A 20,150-nucleotide genomic window follows, 5' to 3' on the forward strand; every position below is an offset into this window, starting at 1 on the left:
ACTCCCACGTAATAACTTAAGTTTTATCTGCAGTGAGGATTCAGACCAGTTACATCCATTAGTGCCCAGCCATAGCTGTTGCTGCAGTGATGCAATTCCTAGTGCAGACAGACAAAGACACTGCTTTCACCTGTGGGGTTCGTGCCTGCTTCAAATGGTGCAGTGGTGCAATCTACAGTAGAGTGTTTTCATCAGGGCAGTTTCTTAAGTGGCTGTGAGTAGGTTTTTTTTCCCTGAAGCAGACAAGGCCTGAGTTATAGCTCTTCTTTACTAACTATGTTAATTTTAGTAAGAGCCAATTCTATTATTCTTGTTGGAAAAAGATGATTCTGAAATTTAACAGAGCTGAGTTCCCCCTTAATGGACTTGTGGGAACATCTTCCCTTGCTGTTCACATGGGAGCAGCTGTTGCAGTTTGCTAGCAGTCATTTCCTTTCTTCAGCCTCTCCCTCCTGGCAAACACCAGCCCCCAAAAAAAAAAAAAAGTGGGTGGGGAGGTCATTTTCCAAAAATCCAAACAGGCGCTGTACTTACCCACTTCCTTTGCTAAGCAGTGGCATTTAAAAAACCCGCTGCTCCGGTCACTACAGTGACCACTGGCCAAGTTTTTGCATATAGTCCTATACAACCTCTCCCATTATTCCATGGAAAGTATTTGCCGCACTGTGAATGAAACCACTCCTCTTACCAGTAAACTTTAAACTCACAGCTGTCTGAGTGAACTGTGGCTTAGTATTAGTTAGGTAAATCTTGTCTATAATGTAAGTAGATGGCATATTTTTCTCCATCCTGTGTGCCAGACATGCTGGGCCTCTTGTTTTGAGGCAGCACCTTGCTGGCAGCAGTGTTACATGAAAAAGGTATCTATTTGCATTGATTCAGCTTTGCTCATTAAAACAGTTAGGGTACTGCAGATCAGGAGTGAGGTACTGTGGCAGAGTTGGGTGGGGAAGCCTGTACAGCTCATGTATGCACTATGCAGAACTCTACCTACTGCGGTCACTCTTACTGCTATAGATAAGACGTTTCATCCAGTTTGCTTACAGAGGGGGGCAAGTGTTGCAATTTGCATTTTGTACCCTGGAGATTTGAGACTATTTTCATTTTACAAATCGTGTACTGAATTTAAATACAGTAAAACTTATACCACTTAAAGCAAACATTTTCAGTGCTATGTAAATTATAAGTCTGAAATTTAGAAACAACATTTGTGTTAGAGGCATTTAAAAATAAAGTTCCCCCTGAGCCGCAATTCTAGCATCACCACTGGAGGGTTATAAATAATAATTTGCTTCATGGTGGATGGGATGGTGCAGAGTTTTTTTGTAAAGATGCTTGGGCATATATAAGTAATTCACTTATTTAGAATTCCTTGGTTATTTTCTTTTATCTTGAATACATGCAGATAATATAGAATTTCTTTTTAGCTAAGTTAGTTGCAAAGCTTGTATTTCTGCAGTGTTTCATTTGTGTATTTGAATACAAAAATCAAGAAATGCAAAATAGTCCCCACAGTACCATTAACTTCTCCACTGAAGATCAAGTTTCACATTTCAGGAGGAACAATAAGAATGCTGCCTGTATGCAACGTGGCCAAGTTGGCAGTACAATAGAAGCAAGTTTTACATTTCTTGATTTCAAATATGCAACCTGAGCACTGCATTACTATAGGTAAGAAACTAGTAGTTAAAGCACAGTACAAAAAGTAAGTATTTCTGGATTCTATTCCCTGTTGTGCCACAGACTCATTTCCATTTGAGAGATGCACTTAACTCCCTGTCTACTTCACAGGAGTGTTAGATGCTTAATACTTGTAAAACTACTAGAAAGCCTAAAAAATTCAAGTGGTGGAATCTATTTAGCTTGGATTTTCCAAAGACTCCTTGAAGCAATGACCAAGTTTGGAAAGTTTCAGCACAAAGGGACAATCTGAAAAAACAGAGTAAATAGAGTTGAAATACACCTTTTCATTAGGGCTGTCAAGTGATGAAAATTAATTACGATTAATTGTGCGATTTAAAAATTAAAAGCACTGTTAATAATAGAATACCATGTATTTAAATATTTTTGGATGTTTTCTACATTTTCAAATGTATTGATTTAAATTATAACAGGAGTACAAAGTATACCATGCTCACTTTATATTTTTTTGATAACAAATATTTGCACTGTAAAAAAAAAAAATAGTACTTTTCAATTCACCTAATACAAGCACTGTAGTGCAATCTCTTTATCAAGAAAGTTGAACTTACAAATGTAGAATTATGTACCAACCCCCCCCCCCCCGCATTCTAAAACAAAACAATGTAAAACTTTAGAGCCTACAAGTCCAATCAGTCCTACTTCCTGTTCAGTCAATCGCAAGGAGAAACAAGTTTGTTTACATTTGCAGAAGATAATGCTGATGACTGGTTCTGCTCAATAATTATCCAAAGCAGTGCGGACTGATGCATGTTCATTTTTGGCATCTGACTCAGATGCCATCAGCAGAAGGTTGATTTTCTTCTTTGGTGGTTCAGGTTCTGTAGTTTCTGCATCAGAATGTTGCTCTTTTAAGAATTCTGAAAGCATGAACCACATCTCATACTTCTCAGATCTTGGAAGGCACTTCAGATGCTTAAAGCTTGGGTTGAGTGCTGTAGCTATCTTTAGAAATTCCACATTGGTATCTTCTTTGCATTGTGTCAAATGTGCAGTGAAAGTGTTCTTAAAACAAACAAACGTGTTATAACAAGACTGCTATAACATGAAATATATGGCAGAATGCGGGTAAAAAAGATCAGGAGACATACAATTCTCCCTCGAGTTCAGTCACAAATGTAATTAATGCATTATTTTTTTTAAACGAGCATCATCAGCATGAAGAGGCATATGAATCTTTAGCGCATCTGGCACATAAATATCTTGCGACACCCAGCTTCAACAGTGCTATGTGAACCCCTGTTCTCTTTTTCAGGTGACATTGTAATTGAGAAGTGGGCTGCATTATCTATTGTAAATATAAACAAATGTCTTTCTCTTTGCGATTGGCTGAACAAGAAGTAGGACTGAGTGGACTTGTAGGTTGTAAAGTTTTACATCATTTTGTTTTTGAGTGTAGTTACGTAACAAAAAAACCTACATTTGTAAGTTGAATTTTCATGATAAAGAGATTGCACTACAGTACTTGTATGAGGTGAACTGAAAAATACCATCATTTTTACAGTGTAACCATTTGTAATACAAATATAAAGTGAGCACTGTACACTTTGTATTCTTTATTGTAATTGAAATCTATACATTTGAAAATGTAGAACATCCAAAAATAATTTAATACATGTCAATTGGTATGCTATTTAAAAATGCGATTAATCACATTTTTTTAAATCACAATTAATAATTGAGTTAATCGTGTGAGTTAACTGTGATGAGTGAAAAGTAGGGCTGTTGATTAATCTACAGTAACCTGATCATTACAACCACCGCACTTTCATTGCACTAAGATGTACAATAGTGACTTCAAAATGTAAATTCACCTCTTGGCACTTCACATCCCCATGGAATATATTATGGAGTTACCATTTTAGACAAGTTGAAATATTTTTAAAGGAAGGCAGTCTATATTGATAACCTAACCTATGTATATTGGCACTATAATAGCAAAGAAATCTAGGTTCAATTGCAGGACTCTATCCTCTACATTGAACTACCACTATTCACATTGGATCTTCCTACAGTTGACATAAAGGCATCCTTAAAAACAAGTTAGTATTTGCAAATATGGCTGGCTAGCTATTTTCCTATTCTAGACATGGCTAGAGAGAACAGCTTATACTAGTTTGGAGGAAATAACGATATAGAGAATATGGTGCCTCACCCATTGAGAATAATCCGTCTCCATGGCTTAATTCCAAATAATTAGCACATGTCTATCTGGTTGTAGTTCTACTCATGAGCTGGAGTGACTCCAGCATTTTGGTTTCTACAGTTGGCTACTGTACAATTGAATATAAAGTGCTAGGAGCTCTGATTCAGGAGGAGGGGGTGAGAATTATAAGCACCATTTTTTCTATTTTCCTATTAAAGATTAACTAACAACATTTCCAGAACACAGTTTCTGGGGATCCTTTCCATCATCAACAGAATACCTTGCCCTAATATTTTGTGGAAAAAGGGGCATCTCCCTAACTAAAATGGAAATTCAATTGTAAAGAGAGCTCAGCTCTTTCATAGATCCGCACCCAGAAGTCCAAAGCCAGGAAGTGATCTCACTTTCAGGTAATGGCGGCCAAAGTTGATGTGCATTTTTTTTTCATTTAAAAAATCATCACTCCAGTGGTTAGAGAAGCTAACAATGCATTAATAAGTAGAGTGAAGTGCTTCTGGGCTGTGTCAAACAACTAAACATCTGTGCACAAAAAGCAGCAGCCCCAAATTCAGAGGGTGGATGCAAGATTGAAATCCGATGGGGATTCTGCACGCTTCTATTATAAGAATAATCCCTTTGCCCACTGAAGTCACACCTAGTTTGGCTTCAGTGGTTTTATAGTTTGGGATACATCTTTGCACACTACTCTGAGACTAGGGAATCTATGGAGACATTTCAGAGCAAGAGCAGACTAACTTGTAAAAGGGATAGTGAGTAAAAGTTGAGGTCTAAGATACAGGATGGAGACCCTTTAGCAGATCTAGTGTCTATTGTAAGACATTTCAAGTGAAGGTTATTTTTAGTTCTGCTGTCATTTTTAGTTTTTCATAGTTTCATGTTGAGGTGAAACTAGCTCAGTTATAGCACCTAATCACATCTTCCAGTGGGGGAAAAAATCTGGAAAAAAATTTATTTTGCACCTCAAAAGTATGTTTTATTTGAATGTCACATTGTAAAGGGACTAAGATTAAAAAAGCTTTCCTTCCTCCCCCCCTCAGTCTTTCTTTAGCTGTAATGTTTCATTTGCCAGATACAAGTAATTATATGTACGACCCAGTGTAACATGATTTTATAGAGGGCACTGAAATTGTGAAAATGCTCCCAAACACTGATCTTTTAATGTTTTGGGTTTTTTTTTTTAAAAAGGAAGCTTGCAAGGATGGAATAAATTTTACAAGTAACTTGAGTCAATTTTAGTCAGTCAGTGTCATTCCAGCCTTGCAATTGACTATTTGTACAGTTCATTCTGTGGAAATGCCATGAAACTCAATACTTTGCCATTTTGTCATGATTTTTTTTTTTTTTTTTTTTTTAAAGATTACACAAGGCCCTAATTATATGGCTCCCATCACCATAGTACCCAAGGAATAGTTCAGGTTGCAACTCTTCAGCACCTACATAAAAGCTTGATTTTAATTTATTTAAGGGATATACTAGTGTGTGACTTTTCATTATGAAAGACCTGAGGAGAGGAACGGGACTGAAAGAAGGCACTTTCATTAAAGGTAGGAAGGCACAGAAGTTAAGTAAATTACTTTGTGATACTACCAAAAAACCCATCAAACAGATTTGACAGCAGCTTTCACTTCTTGTAGGATCTACATCTCTACTGGCATTTTTACAACTCAATACCAAAGAAAAATTAGATTGGGAAACGCCAGACCCCCCAAAAAGCCATTCTTAAAACTCAAGTGGACTTTATTAGAATACAAGCATTGACAGGTAAAAAACAAAAATACCACAGTTTAATATTAAACAATTACCACCACCACGGTCAGTGGTAACAGATTAAGTACATTAATAACAAAATCTACTGCCTTTACTTATACAAAATGTAAACAATTACTGTGGCAGTTAATATTTAATGATTACTGTCATGTGAAATACCTGGAATAAAAATTATTCATCTTTCCTTACAACCTTGAAAAATTCTATATTAATAGTTAAAGCCCTTACCGCACAAAGAGGAGGTCATCACTCTGAACAGAAGAAGACAAAAGGAGCTGTAACTGTTTTAGATACTGAGGCACTGAATCAACTCAATATAGTGATTGTATTTACATTTTAACTGAGCAGTGGTTCAATTAACAGTATGGAGATTACAAAAATATACATAGTATATAAATCCCCTCGTCGGTGCAGGGAAAAGAACGCCATCGTGGTGGATTGAAATGCAGTGGTAAGGTATGAATCCAGCCACCTGGAAATAAAGGGATAAGACCTAGGAGGAGGCTCTCTTCTGTTCAGAAACAGGAGATTCATAGACTTCCATTGGTGGGCAGGTACAAACCAGATGCTGATCTCCATAGATGTCATCGATTCGAGCAATTGTGGGCCAAAATTTGCTTTCAGGCTTCACAAATGGCTAAATACAGAAAACGTGTTTAGAATTGGTGAGGTGCCATCCATTAGCTCAGCGTCTACCCAGGACGCACTAGCATCATTTAGGTATCAAAACATAAGGGTCTGCCTACTCCTTTGAAAGACTCCAGAGTGCCCTATAGCAGTATCAGCTTGCATTCCTCATCTCAGAAGGGCCTCAGATGATGACAGTAAAGCAAACAACTTCCCCCTCCCCATCAATCAGCATCTTGTCAGAAGCTAAACAGTTCTTTGCGATGGAGTCTGTGTAGTGCCGAACTCCGATCTTTTATTAGGGATCCTAGCACTACTGTAATACAGATAACCTTGCACAGAAGGAATGGAACTGAGGGGATTCCTACCTAGCTTCTCTCAGGGGCCAGGGTAAGGTAGGTAGAGAGCAAGTTTGGCAGAATGCAGAAGTCAAACAGTACCCATCTCCCTGTTTGGTGAAAGGAAAATAGTACCCAATTTGCTATAGATCATATCTAAACCATTAAATGAAAGTATGTAAATGGGATGATTATTTTATTAGATTAGTTGGTCTTACTAAAATGTTCTCCATTTCTAGGCTCAAGAGATACTGCCAGCAACAGACTACCAACCAACCAAGAACAGAGCCACATTTACCTTTTGTCACAAACTAATGAACATTGGTAATTAAGAGGTGCTAAGATTAAATAGCTACTTACTAGTGGGAAAGCTGCTACTTCTCTGGAATAAGGACGATCCCAGTTAGGGGATGTAATGCAAGTCAGAGTGTGTGGCGACATCTACAACAGAATAAAAGCTAGTTAAAACATGCAGGAGAATAGGATTCAATGAAATATTTCAGTCTGCCAACCCTCACAAATCCATATATTGCTGATACAACATGTTTTCCTTCAATAGTTCAGATTAGTGCTCAGGGGATCTCTCTTGCGGCTACAGCATGTTTAATTAACAAAATGAAAGACTGATTTAAAAAAGGGAAATGGACTGAAATGATTCAGAATATCCATATATAATTTTTTTTCAGCTTTGCTGTAGGTATTATTTCAGAGATGAAAATAAAATAGGAAAGTGGAGAGAGGATGGAGCATGAGGCAGCTGGTTATAGTTGTGGCCATGAATTTTTGTTCCTTCTGCCTTGCTAGAGTTCTGAATACAAGAACAGTAGCAGTAATCTGATTCTTCTCCACCCTGTAACTTTGGTGTTGGGCAACTGTATTCCTCATCACTATACAAGTTCCAACCCATTTGGCTTGGGGGTGGAGGGGCGGACTTCAAGCTGCACCGAGTCTTTTTCACGTCTTAACAGCTCCGTGCAGCTCAAAAGCTGCTCTTTCACCAACCAGAGCTGATCCATAGGGGATATTACCTTGTGTCTCATCTCCTGGAACCAATGTGGTTACAACCCCAATACAAAGAAAAAATAAATCAGGTATTTAAAAACCCAGTGCAACATTAGAGAAGGTGCAGTGAACTTGAAACACAGAATGAGTTTCCAAAGATGAGTTACAAGTAGTTTTGGGTATTACATGTGCTCAAGTGCCTCTTCCAATTTTTATGTTTTTACAAACAAGTTTTGGGGTTGGTTCCCTCTTCTGAATAAGTCAGTGTCATTCACCCATTACTAGGTAAAAGACCAAGAAAATACAAACATGAAAAACTAAAATTATATAAACACTGTTCACAAACTTTTCAGAATTTTTTTCTCCGGTCTATCAGATAGTCACCATAGACAGGACTTCTGACTAGGTCAAGTCTAAAAGATTTCAGGGAAAAGCATTTAAGTTGGGGGAACCCCCTGAACGCCCCAAAGATCTGTGAAATTTAGACCAATATTCACTCAAATTTGCACATCAATGAAAGTTTTATTCCTTAGCTGTTTCATATTCTCATTTGCACACAATAAGTTTCCTACAGTACTGAAAATTTCCGAAAGGAAACCTTTAGTAGCACTACAAATAAGATGACTTCAAACAGCAGCAATGGAGACACTAGCGTTGTGAAGTTGGTCTGCATGTCAACTCACCTTTAACGGATTAACCGTGTAGTCCATTCTGCCTTCCTCTATTTCAGCAATTTCTTGACGAATGTTGATCATTGCATCACAGAATCTGTCCAGCTCTGCCTTGTCTTCAGATTCTGTTGGTTCAATCATAAGGGTCCCTGCCACTGGCCAGGACATTGTTGGAGCATGGAAGCCTGCATAAAAAGCAATCACATCACTGGATAGCTTGTGAGCTACTAAAGTATTAACCAGCAACTGATGTGCTTGGTTTTCATAAAAGCTGAAAAAGCAAGTTTCTTAATTACAGCTGCTTTACATAGACCTTCACTTGTTAGAGTCAACAGACTTCCCCAGCAGCCAGACAGACAGAGAGAGAGAAAAAGTCTCTTCGCCTCCCCATGTACCCCATTTCCACAGAGTGGGGAAGGGTGGACATGGTTCAGGAGGAGAGCTTTCAGTGAGTGCCTTAAAGAGACAGCGGACAGGCATCTCCCAAAACTTCCCCAGCAGTCAGCACACAGTGTCTGTCTCTCGCACACACCTCCCAACACAGTTGTTGTTACTTCTTGGTACTTCCTGCAATGCACATATACTCTCTGTAATTTTATTCTTTCAAAGTGCTGTTATTTTAGTTTTTTTGACTGGTCTATGCATTTCATAATTTTTATTGCTCTCTTACATTTAAACTTAATTCTTTGAGTAGCGAGTTCTAAAATGCCTAATTTGTCCTGGCTAGAGTAATTACCCCTATTGGTAACTTTTAAAAAAATATATATATTACAGTAAAAGCTGTTTTATCAGGCACGTTGGAGGAATGCGGGGTGCCGGTAAGTGAAAAATGCTGGTTAACTAAGAGGGAGGGAGTTTGGGTGCAGGAGCGAGCTCGGGGAAGCGGGCTGGGGCATGGGATCCGGGGGGGGGGGGGGTGCTCACCTCAGGCAGCTCCTATCCTGGTTGCTCGTAGGCGGAGGCACAGCAGACAAACTCTGCCTCCGCCTGCAGATGCTGCTCCCACAGCTCCCATTGGCTGTGGTTCCCAGCCAATGGGAGCTGAAGAGCTAGTGGTCAGGGCAGCGCGGAGCCACCTGCTGTGCTTCTGCCTAGGGGCAGCCAGGACAGGTCGCTGCTTGTGGGGAGCCACCCCAGCTGAGCGCCCCCTGGATCCTGCACCCCGACCTGTTGTCCCAAGCCCCATCCTGCATCCAAACTCCCTCCCAGAGCCCACGCTCCCACCGGCCCCACACCAACCAGACTATAAACTGGAATTTCAATGAAGATCAGAAATGCCAGTTTATAGAGCTTTATCCGGAACTTCACCAACCGGAAAACAGCTTTTACTTTATCTAGGTTTTCTGTTGCTACTGGTGGTGCACATTCACACATTACTTTGGTGCCCATAACAAAATTTATTCCGCACATGGCTGGAAAAAATTAGAGGGAACATTGGTGCAGACATGGGACATCTAGGGAAAGGAAGATAGCAGCACTGTAGGAAGGATAGGGTGAGGTAAAGGGAGTAGGCTAGTAACTGTCCTGTTGACTCTATTTTTAAGTAAGCCAGGTCTATAAGCCACCCTGGAAGAAGCTCAACTGGAACCTCTACCAATCAGATGGATCCACATCATAAATACTGAAGCCATTACCTAACTATTTTTAAATGGTATGATGTGCCCTCTCCTGGACAGAAGCAGATCACTACAGAGAGCAGGGAGGATTTTCTCTCTGATTTTAGGATTATTTATTTTATTGAGACTCTCTTACTGGATAGCATTTTAGTGACAGCTGCCCATGTTAACTTAGGAATATAACAGTTGCTATAGAGGATCAATCCAGTGATAGCGGTCCATGTAGTCCAGTATCCTGTCTGACAGTAGCCAGTTGTGGATGCTTCAGGAAGGTGCAAGAAATTGCATAATGGCTAATTAAGGAATACTTTGCTCGCAGTGGAAGTTTCTTCCTAACCTCCAACAATGGCTGACCTATGCCATGAAGCATAAGAAAATTTAACAATGTAAGGATTTAAACTATTTAACATAACTATAGATTCTCTCATTTTCCATTCAGATGTTTAATTTTGTTTGAATCCCACAAAGTTCTTGGACTAAGCCAGATCGTCAGATCCTGTCTGCATGTGCCTTGCACAGCCCAGGAGGGGGTTGCAAAGTTAACATTAAGTCCCTTTTGCTCTTGCCTGGTGCAACAAAGAACAGCATCTGTGCTGGATGCCCATAGCCCCAAGGCATCATTCCAGTATCTGGAGATTGTCCAAACACAGTGGATTATGAGGGTGGTGGTATAAGCCACTATGTTGCTACAGGTTTCAGAGTGGCAGCTGTGTTGTTCTTTTTGCTGATACAGACTAAGGAGTACTTGTGGCACCTTAGAGACTAAATTTATTTGGGCATAAGCTTTCGTGGGCTAATGGATTTGTGTCCATTTATTATTTTGCGTAGAGACTGTCCGGTTTGGCCAATGTACATGGCAGAGGGGAATTGCTGGCGTTTGATGGCATATATCACATTGGTAGATGTGCAGGGGAACGAGCCCTTGATGGTGTGGCTGATGTGATTAGGTCCTATGATGGTGCTAATAAGTGATGGTGACGACATCCCTACACCGGAAACCTACTGACCACTATACTTACCTACATGCCTCCAACTTTCATCCAAACCACATCACAGGATCCATTGTCTACAGCCAAGCTCTAAGATACAACCACATTTGCTCCAACCCCTCAGACAGAGACAAACACCTAAAGGATCTCTGTCAAGAGTTCTTAAACCTACAATACCCACCTACTGAAGTGACAAAACAGATTGACACAGCCAGAAGAGTACCCAGAAGTCACCTACTACAGGACAGGCCCAACAAAGAAAGTAACAGAACGCCACTAGCCATCACCTTCAACCCCCAACTAAAACCTCTCCAGCGCATCATCCAGGATCTACAACCTATCCTGAAGGACAATCCCTCACTTTCACAGATCTTGGGAGACAGGTCAGTCCTTGCTTACAGACAGCCCCCCAACCTGAAGCAGATATTCACCAGCAACCACAGACCACACAACAAAAACACTAACCCAGCAATGCCCCTCTGCCACGTACATTGGCCAAACCGGACAGTCTCTACGCAAAAGAATAAATGGACACAAATCAGACGTCAAGAATTATAACCTTCAAAAACCAGTCGGAGAACACTTCAACCTCCCTGGACACTCGATTACAGACCTAAAAGTAGCAATTCTCCAACAAAAAAAACTTCAAAACCAGACTCTAACGAGAAACTGTAGAACTGGAATTAATTTGCAAATTGGACACCATTAAATTAGGCTTGAATAAAGACTGGGAGTGGATGAGTCATTACACAAACTAAAAAATAATTTCCTCATGCTAATTTTTCCCCTACTGTTACTCACACCTTCTTGTCAACTGTTTGAAATGGGCCATCCTGATCATCACTACAGAAGTTTTTTTTCTCCTGCTGACAATAGCCCACCTTAATTGATTAGTCTCAGAGTTGGTATGGCAACACCCATTTTTTCATGTTCTCTGTGTGTGTGTATAATCTTCCTACTCTCTTTTCCACTGCATGTATCCGATGAAGTGGGTTTTAGCCCACGAAAGCTTATGCCCAAATAAATTTGTTGGTCTCTAAGGTGCCACAAGTACTCCTCGGTCTTTATGTTGCTACAGAACACTAGAGGACTAGAATATTTCTGTAGCCCTTGAAGGTAGGGTTTAAGAAATTCTAGTCTTTACTGTGGTAAATGACATGGTTTTTTTGGACTCTCTCACCATAGTCCTGAAGCCTCTTTGCAACATCCACAGCTTCTACATTTGCTGTTTTCTTGAAGGGTCTGGCATCCAAAATAAATTCATGAGCTACATAACCTGTAAGTGAACAAAGGTTACATACTGATCTCACTTGTTGAAGAACAGAGCAGAACTGCAGATTGGCCTCAATTTTAATACCACATTTCTGTTCCACTGGCTTGGTGGAGAACTCATCTATCTCCAGGATGTGCAAGGACTCTCCAGTTGGAGACTATAGTTTCACAAGTGCACATTTAAGAGACTACGTGAACTACAAGTGTATTTGAATACTTATTTGCCCTCCCCATCTCTCTCCATTGCCACACTTTTAAATGGTTACTTTTAAAAACTAATTTCCATGGTACACATACAGAAACAACACTTTGTGTTGGAGCGCATTAGATTTAGCCAGAGCACAATCAGACAAATGCTCAAAGCAGCTTCTCTTATATGTGAGCATATCCTCCCAAGATATATTCTTATTATCTACATGCCTTTCCTCCTGTACAATTTAGGTTAAGTACATTTTCAGACCTGTCCAGTAATGCAGCAGTACTGTACTGCCACATGATGATTAGTGTTTGGGTCACTAGCTCCCCAGATCAGCAGGTCCTGAGAAAGGAGCATGCTCAAATTGTGCAAGAAAACAGTAGCTCATTTTTTTGAATGACCCCCTCTGACCAATGTTGAGAGTTGCTAATGGGCTGAGGAAGAAAACTGTATTCAGCCTTGCCAGAAAAGCAGGATTAATATCATCTCAGGCCCTTGGGTGAGTAACAAGGGAAAGATCATGGATTCTCCAGAGGAAAATACTTTCTTCCAGGCTTTTTATGCAGGCGTGACCCGAGAGACCCAAATACATTGCCATCACCACTCCAGATGAATAGGGTTACTCTTGAATAGAAGATTGAACATTTCACTTCTGAACCTTTCAAAAACTTGAGATTTAGCTTTGTATTTCTGTGAACTAAGGTTCTAATTTTTAAAATACTGTCAGCAACTTTAATCAATCTTTACTTGCTTTAAAGTAAAGTATTTACATATCTACACACCAAGGTTGAAGAGTATATGGAATGCATTTTGGATATTTTTAATGCCATTCAATTGAAACAGGGAAGAGGCAGTCCTCAAAATAAGATCTTTCTTCTACTGACTTGAAACTTGCAATCTGATATTCTTCATAAATTTCTGCCCTGCCTTAAGGGGGATCAAAAGAGGGGGTAGGCAACAGCTGAACCATTCCCCAAAGGGGTTACATTTCATAACAAAAATGTTAGGGAACTGAAACAGATCTGGATTAGTCTCCTAAACCATTCATGCATCACTGCAGGCATTTTTTAGGGTGGTAATATGGGGTATTGAACAAGAAATCATTTAAACTGCTCTTTGCTTACTGTGTTTCATATTATATTGAATTACTACAGTCTCACCTCAATGACGTACTATTTAAGTTTTTTTCCCACTATTTAAATTAAAATAAGACTTACTTGCCAATTTGATGAGAACAATCTTTGGTTCAAAGACAGGCAGAAGACTCATTTTACAACTTTTAACATCGTTGCAACTAGTTACCAAAAGTGCACTTTTCACCTCTGCCAATACCTTAGCTTCATTTTGGCTCCTGTCTAGGATTAGCACTAAATATTTCCCTCTGCCTAGTTATTTGCCTGTGTATGCACTGTTTTACAATATGTGCTGGGACTGAAAACCCTCACATCAGTTTAAAGCAAACACCGCATCTACAATCCAAAGTGCTGTAGGAGATGCTGGGAGAAACTAGAATGTCAGGAGACAAAGTAAGCTCAATACTTGCCTCTTGCCCCTCTGAAAAGGACTTTGTAGTGTTTCTCTAGTCTTTTTGCCATGTAGTTAGCATTTAATATAGCAATCTCGGAAGCGTGTTTAAGACCCTTTCCACCCATCATCTGAAAAGAGCAAAAACACTATAGTAACACAGGTCTGAAACAACCTCTTACCCATAAACAGTGAACATATTCTCATAGCTGAACACGTCAGTTCATAAACTCACTGACACACAAGGCATTTCCTGTTTCACCTACCCCTCTTTTGGAAGGGCTGAACCCAAGATTCACAAAAAGCTAGGATGCTTTTCAGTTATTAGTGTGGGCAGCTCTAGCACCACACTCAGATAATACTTAGTTTTCTTTCACATTAAATTGACAAAAACAGACTGGGCACGTTCCTTCATATGAAGGAATTTTGGTAGACAGACAAAGATTTGTTTTCTGTTTAGCAAACAGGCTAATGCACAAAACAAGGAACTTTCCACAGCCCTTAAATAGCGTTAAAATGTGTAGAAGAGGGTTGCTTGGTGTGACACAGGGTCAAATGCACCCCTGGATTTCCAAAATGCTGTTCACAGCCTCTCTCACTTCACTTGGAGGAGCAGCCCATGGAGGCTTCTGGTTTATTATCTATGCTCAGTATGAAAGAGCAGGGAGATGCCTAGACTTAAAATAATATGCTCCAGTGTGAATATTTCAAAATTGGAATCAGCTTACAATACCAAGGATCATTACACATCTTTAGGATAAAGATGGGGATTAGGCTTATCTTAAACTTGAGGATCTGAGGCACATTTTTAATAGTGTTTACCAAATAAGTGTCAAATTAGCCCATGAATCTAACCACGTGTCAACAGGTTCATCAGTACATTTCACAGTGTTCCAAAGTATTTAAATACAGACAAACACTAAAGCCAAGTTCTCATGTGCCTTAGCCCAAACTAATCAGATTTGATTGTCTCCTGAAGAAAGATGTTTCAGGAAAGTTGCATTTACTAGCTGTGGAGTGTTTCTGACATTTTTGAACCCAATACTGCAGCATACTGAGACAAAGTAGGTAAGAAATTCTGTAAATAAGAAATTAATTTACTATTGCCAAGAAGCTCCCTGAAGAACATGAAAACCGGATGATTCTGAGAAACAGTGGGAGGACAAACGTCTTTCTTGGATACAGTCTAATTATACACATGGTTATAACTCTGGCCTCAAGAAATATTAAAAGGCAACAAACAAGGACGTTAAACAAGTTGCATATGTTCACTTATGGCAACAGTTCATTGTACTGCCCTCACTATCTATAGAAGCAGCACCCCCAAAGATAGCAAGGATCTCAACATGAAATTTATTCCTGAAATCTGCTCTAGGACTTTTAACAGAGGCACTGGTTGTTTTGTTTATGGTGTGCACGTCTTCTTGGGGGAAAACTGCATTAAACAGCCTTTTAACATTCTACTTGCCAAGGTGAAATAATTTTTTTCCTTTGACATGTGAGTAAAGTATAACTCCTTGAGGTGAAGGGCAAGTAATCTGATTTTGTACTTGGGCTGGAAAGTTTTCCTGGGCATTTTGCAAGACTGCCATATGCTATATCTGAAATTAGAACGTGAGAATCAATGCCACCATTTTCAGTGACCTTGTGAACCCATTTGAAAGTGTGAATGTTGGATAGGTCTAAAATACTCAATTTCACCTTCCCAAATGTAGAAATGCCACACTGGGAAAAATAAACAGATTCTTAACTGATGCTGGGGGAAAAAAATCCACACACCTTGATATAGGCCCATGAAATGGGCAATATAGCACTGGAGCCCCAAGGGGCAGCGCTGATTGTACCCAAAGGGCACGCATCCTTATCAAGCTGTAGTGCAAGGACAGGATGGCTAGGCAGGTAGGGCACCAGATGATTCTTCCTGAAACACAGATACACTGATTTTAAAACAAACACATAGCTGTATCATTTTGGCTAGCTTCAGAAGAGGATTCCCACTTCTTTTTTAATCTATCAGGAACAAATACCCAAGTACAGAAATCCACTCTAACCATTTCCATACCAGTCTACGCTTCCTTTATCATTCACTCCAAATAGAATCAATTGTTGTGGTGAGTTTTACAAGAGGGACACTAGTCCATTAAAGATTAGACTGAAGACAGCTTACTTCAAAAATAAATCTGAGCTGGTAATCTAGTGAGAGGTTCCATATTGAATTGCCAGTTACTTACCCATGCCTATTTACTGTTGCAAATGTAAGTCCAACACACATCCTTTCTTTCCTGGCTTGGTTATAAAAAACTGTCTTGCACAGATCTGAGCACAGATTATCAAGACTACAGTATGCAAAATTGTGCTGTTCCCCATGCTACTCCATTATTGCAGTGGTTTTCCTTATCCTATCTGTTTTGCCTATGGGGTGTAAATATAATCAGGACCAAATGTTTAATACCCTTCATATTGCAAGAAGTCAACAGGTTTAACAAGCAGGATGATCGTCTACACACACTTGCTTACACAGTACACATTTCCCAGGTGGAGCACGGCCTAGGTTTTCATTAGTTGCAAACTAAACACCAGGTCATTGCCCATGTTATTCTAGAATGATGGAATTCTCCCCCTTCACCATCTCTGTAGACTGGTATTTCCCAACCTGAGGAACGTTACACTAGTCATTGGGGATGGGTGAAAGGAGAAGAAATGTAGAACAGAGATGCAGTAAGGGATGGGGTAGGTTTAGGGTTAGAAGAAAGACTGGGAAAGCTGTACAACTCCAGATGTGCACCCACAATCAACTTTATATAGCAGCTGTGGGTAAAGTATCCAGTTTCTCCTTGAAAGCCACCAGCCTTTCCTCCCTAAGTAGGCCCTTTAATGCAGCTGACCACGGCTGCAACTTGCATAGGCAGACTCCAGGATCAATTTCAGCCCACCTGCACAAGCTTCTCTTCCCTACTGCTGGGACATTCCTTATAGCTAGTCAAGTAGTCACCAGTAAAAGACTCCCACCTACCCAGAGCAGCATGTAGCCTTCTAGGGAGTGAGAGAAAACAAAACAAACAATGAAGTGAATAAGAAGTCTACAAAAGAAACTTCCAGGATACTGGATTGTGCAAGGAGACTATGGGAGCTTCCATCACAAAGAGATGGAGAACCACTATCACAATGAGGCAGATTTGTTAGCACCATTCAACTAAAAATGAACTTCTGATATGCCTGGCTCCAAAGTCACGAAGGGGTGGTTGCTTGTCAAGACTCTAGTGCACTGGCTGAGGGATATGTGAGCAGAGTAGTGATATCAAGACGACAATACAATGGTATTCAAATGCCAGTCTTAAGTGCCTTAGAATAGAAACATACACAACTCCTCCCAAAACAAAGCCTCTCCCAATCAGTGCTAGTGGCCCTTACTCTCAATAGAATTATTATGTACAACTAGGGTCTCTTCTCCTCCAAAGTAAATTTAAGAGCTAGAGCCTGATACTCACACTCCGATTGGGCCCATTCCAGGTCCTCCTCCTCCATGGGGAATGCAAAAGGTTTTGTGAAGGTTTAAATGAGAGACATCAGATCCATAGTCTCCAGGGCGACACAGACCCACCTGTCGGAGAATCACCACCAAAAGTTCAAATGCTGTCTCGGAAAATATATTTTTCATATACAAATGGATCTCATCACTGCGATTTGACACTCTAGGAGAAGTCACCATTGTAGAAAGTTGCATCTGTTAATCACCTATCAACATGCTTTAGTGTCATTTCTTCAATTTGTGCTGGTTTTCTATGCAAAAATTAGTCTAAAATTATTAGATTAATTTTGTTTTCCTTTACAAGGTCATATCCATTAAATATAGGAAGGTTTAGCATCTTTTACAAATGTTAAATTCTTAACTAAATGTGTAAAAGAAAGACACCTAGATCAGATAAAGGACTTTAAACTTAAAATTAAATTTATTATTCTGGCCTTCCAGATACTTTTTATAAACATCTTTGAGACAAATAAGAACATTACGAATAATTCTACTCACTAGACTTCTGGTCCTTCAGCATGCAGCCTGTTTTAAATTATATTTGTGACATATAGCAATTTCCTGCATATCTTTGGGAAACCTTAGTGAACTAAGTTTAAGTATCTTTGGGGTCCATTGTTTTAAGTTAATGGTTTTGTATGATTGTGTTCTACTCCATGGGGGAGGGATACCACAACTCTATCAGGAACTAAAAACAATAGGTGGTGATTAAGACAAACCAGCCAGATTGAAGCCCTTTCTGAGAGGTATCACCTCCTGGGAAACCTTGCATATACTAGTTCAAACTGGATTCCCAGAGCTAACAGACAAAGAAATGACTTTTGGATAAAAAGCTTGAGTTTTAACTTTCTCATGGCCTTCCTTTTGATCCAACAAGTAGACAGGACCGTCCAAGAGGGAACAATACTTGCAGAAGTGATGGAAGGACTTGACCTGTGAGGGCCCCATAAGACTGATGGGTAACCTCTGGTAAGCTTTTTTGCATGTATGTAGGTTCTTTTATTGTTTTGAATGTGTTCTCTCTCCAATACTTTCACCTTAATAAATGTGCTTGCTTATAAAGAGCTGTGTGATAACTTGTAACTGCAGGCAATGATGCTGTTCACAGCCTCTGAAGAGAAAGCAAAGCTGGGCTGTTTAGGCAGCCTGGCTTTCTGGAAATATCACATGTAAGGCAGGGAACTGTGCACCCTTGAAAACTCTGGGTCAGGAAGGAGAGAGATGCTCATCTCTGCCATGAACGGTGACAATATTTTTTACCATCCAATTTCTACTGGTGTTTTTGGTAACCTCAGTTTCTTTCCAAACATTTATGGTATATCAGTCTTACGGTGAAGCTGTGGTAAAGTTGAAAACGTGAGAACTGACATTTGTTGTTTCTCTGGACGTTACCACCATTTAATAGTTAAAATCTGTTTAACAGATGCACACCTGGGCATTCATGTTTGCACCATCTAGGTAAACCTGGCCTCCATGTTTGTGAATCAGGTCACACACATCACTGATATTCTCTTCAAACACACCATTGGTGGAAGGGTACGTGATCATGATAGCTGCCAAGTTATCTTTGTGCTTATCCACCTTTAAAAAAGGAGGGAATATAGACGGTCACTGGAGGGTCACAAATTTCTCTTCAGCAAAAACCTTTATAAAAATCAAGTAGTTACTGTCACCACCACAAGTGTTTTACATGCTGAAAACAAGTTTACCCATCTCATCCCGCAAAGTCATAACTGCCAATCACCCTCCCTGGCACATGATTTTGGTGCTAAGTTTTAGACTTTGGGGAAATTTAATGATCTCTAAGTCAAAAAATGTGTATGCATTTCTATCATGACAAATGTCTGGTTACTTAAGTGAAAGCTGTTGAGCTCTACTTTTCCTTCAGAAGCATCTATGTAGAGATGTCTGTTCTTCACCAAGACTAATTTAAATCAACGATAGTGAGGGAAAAGTAGTATGAAAAATGGTTACTTGTCTGTACAGTAATGGCCATTTGAAATATATGGCACACACGTCCATTCCACCACACAAGTATGTGTGCACTCAATGCAGTAGAGTCAGAGACTTTGCCGGCAGTACCGTGAGGCAGCACATGTGCCCCTACCATCCTTGTGTGTGGAGCCAAGGGCATAAAAAGGGGCATGGCATCTTTCACACAAATGTCTAACTAATACCCACAATACCAGGGAAGGTGGGACAGTTGTGGAATGTATATGTGCACTATACATCTCAAAGAACAACAACAGTTACTATGCACTACTACAAAGACGTAAACAGGTGGGTTTTTTCCCCCACCCCCTTTGAGTGATTATTCACAGATACATTCCACTGCAGGTGATTCACGAGCAGTTTCCTTACAGGTGATAGGACTTGAAAAGAGACTGACTTTCCAAAGATGGTATTGCCCTGGGAAGCTTGAGTGATAGTGCAGTGTCTGAAAAAGATATGTACCAACGACCATGTTATTGCTGCTTTGCAAATGTCCACTGTCGGTTTGTTACTCAAGAAGGCTGATGAAGTGTAATGAACCCTAGTGGAATGGGCTCTTATTCTCTGAGGAGAGGAAACCTTGATACAGTCAGAAATCCAGTGAGATGTATGCTGGGCTGTAACTGGTTGCCCTTTCATCAAATATCCTAAACTTTTTGTAGCCTCATCTGAAACATTTTGTTGCTGTCCAGATAAGGATAGAGCCCTCCAAATGGCCAGAGTATGAAGCTTCTCTTCAGTTTTGCTAGAATGAGGTTT

General features: G+C 39.9%; 1 protein-coding gene across 1 annotated transcript in view; it reads right to left on the bottom strand.

Annotated features, from left to right (window-relative positions):
• Positions 1 to 5,594: 5,594 nt before the first annotated feature.
• GLDC (glycine decarboxylase) overlaps positions 5,595 to 20,150 on the bottom strand; it is a 70,685-nt gene continuing 56,129 nt past the window's right edge. Inside the window, exons 18-25 of the mRNA XM_074953330.1 lie at positions 18,831 to 18,980; positions 17,359 to 17,471; positions 15,650 to 15,791; positions 13,890 to 14,001; positions 12,059 to 12,154; positions 8,286 to 8,458; positions 6,961 to 7,041; positions 5,595 to 6,272 (exon numbers count right to left, since the gene is read on the bottom strand). Coding sequence (XP_074809431.1) covers positions 6,129 to 6,272; positions 6,961 to 7,041; positions 8,286 to 8,458; positions 12,059 to 12,154; positions 13,890 to 14,001; positions 15,650 to 15,791; positions 17,359 to 17,471; positions 18,831 to 18,980 — 1,011 coding nt within the window. The 3' untranslated portion in view covers positions 5,595 to 6,128. The remainder of the gene's footprint in view (positions 6,273 to 6,960; positions 7,042 to 8,285; positions 8,459 to 12,058; positions 12,155 to 13,889; positions 14,002 to 15,649; positions 15,792 to 17,358; positions 17,472 to 18,830; positions 18,981 to 20,150) is intronic.

This window comes from Natator depressus, chromosome 5 (assembly GCF_965152275.1).
Source record: "Natator depressus isolate rNatDep1 chromosome 5, rNatDep2.hap1, whole genome shotgun sequence".
NCBI lineage: Eukaryota > Metazoa > Chordata > Testudines > Cheloniidae > Natator > Natator depressus.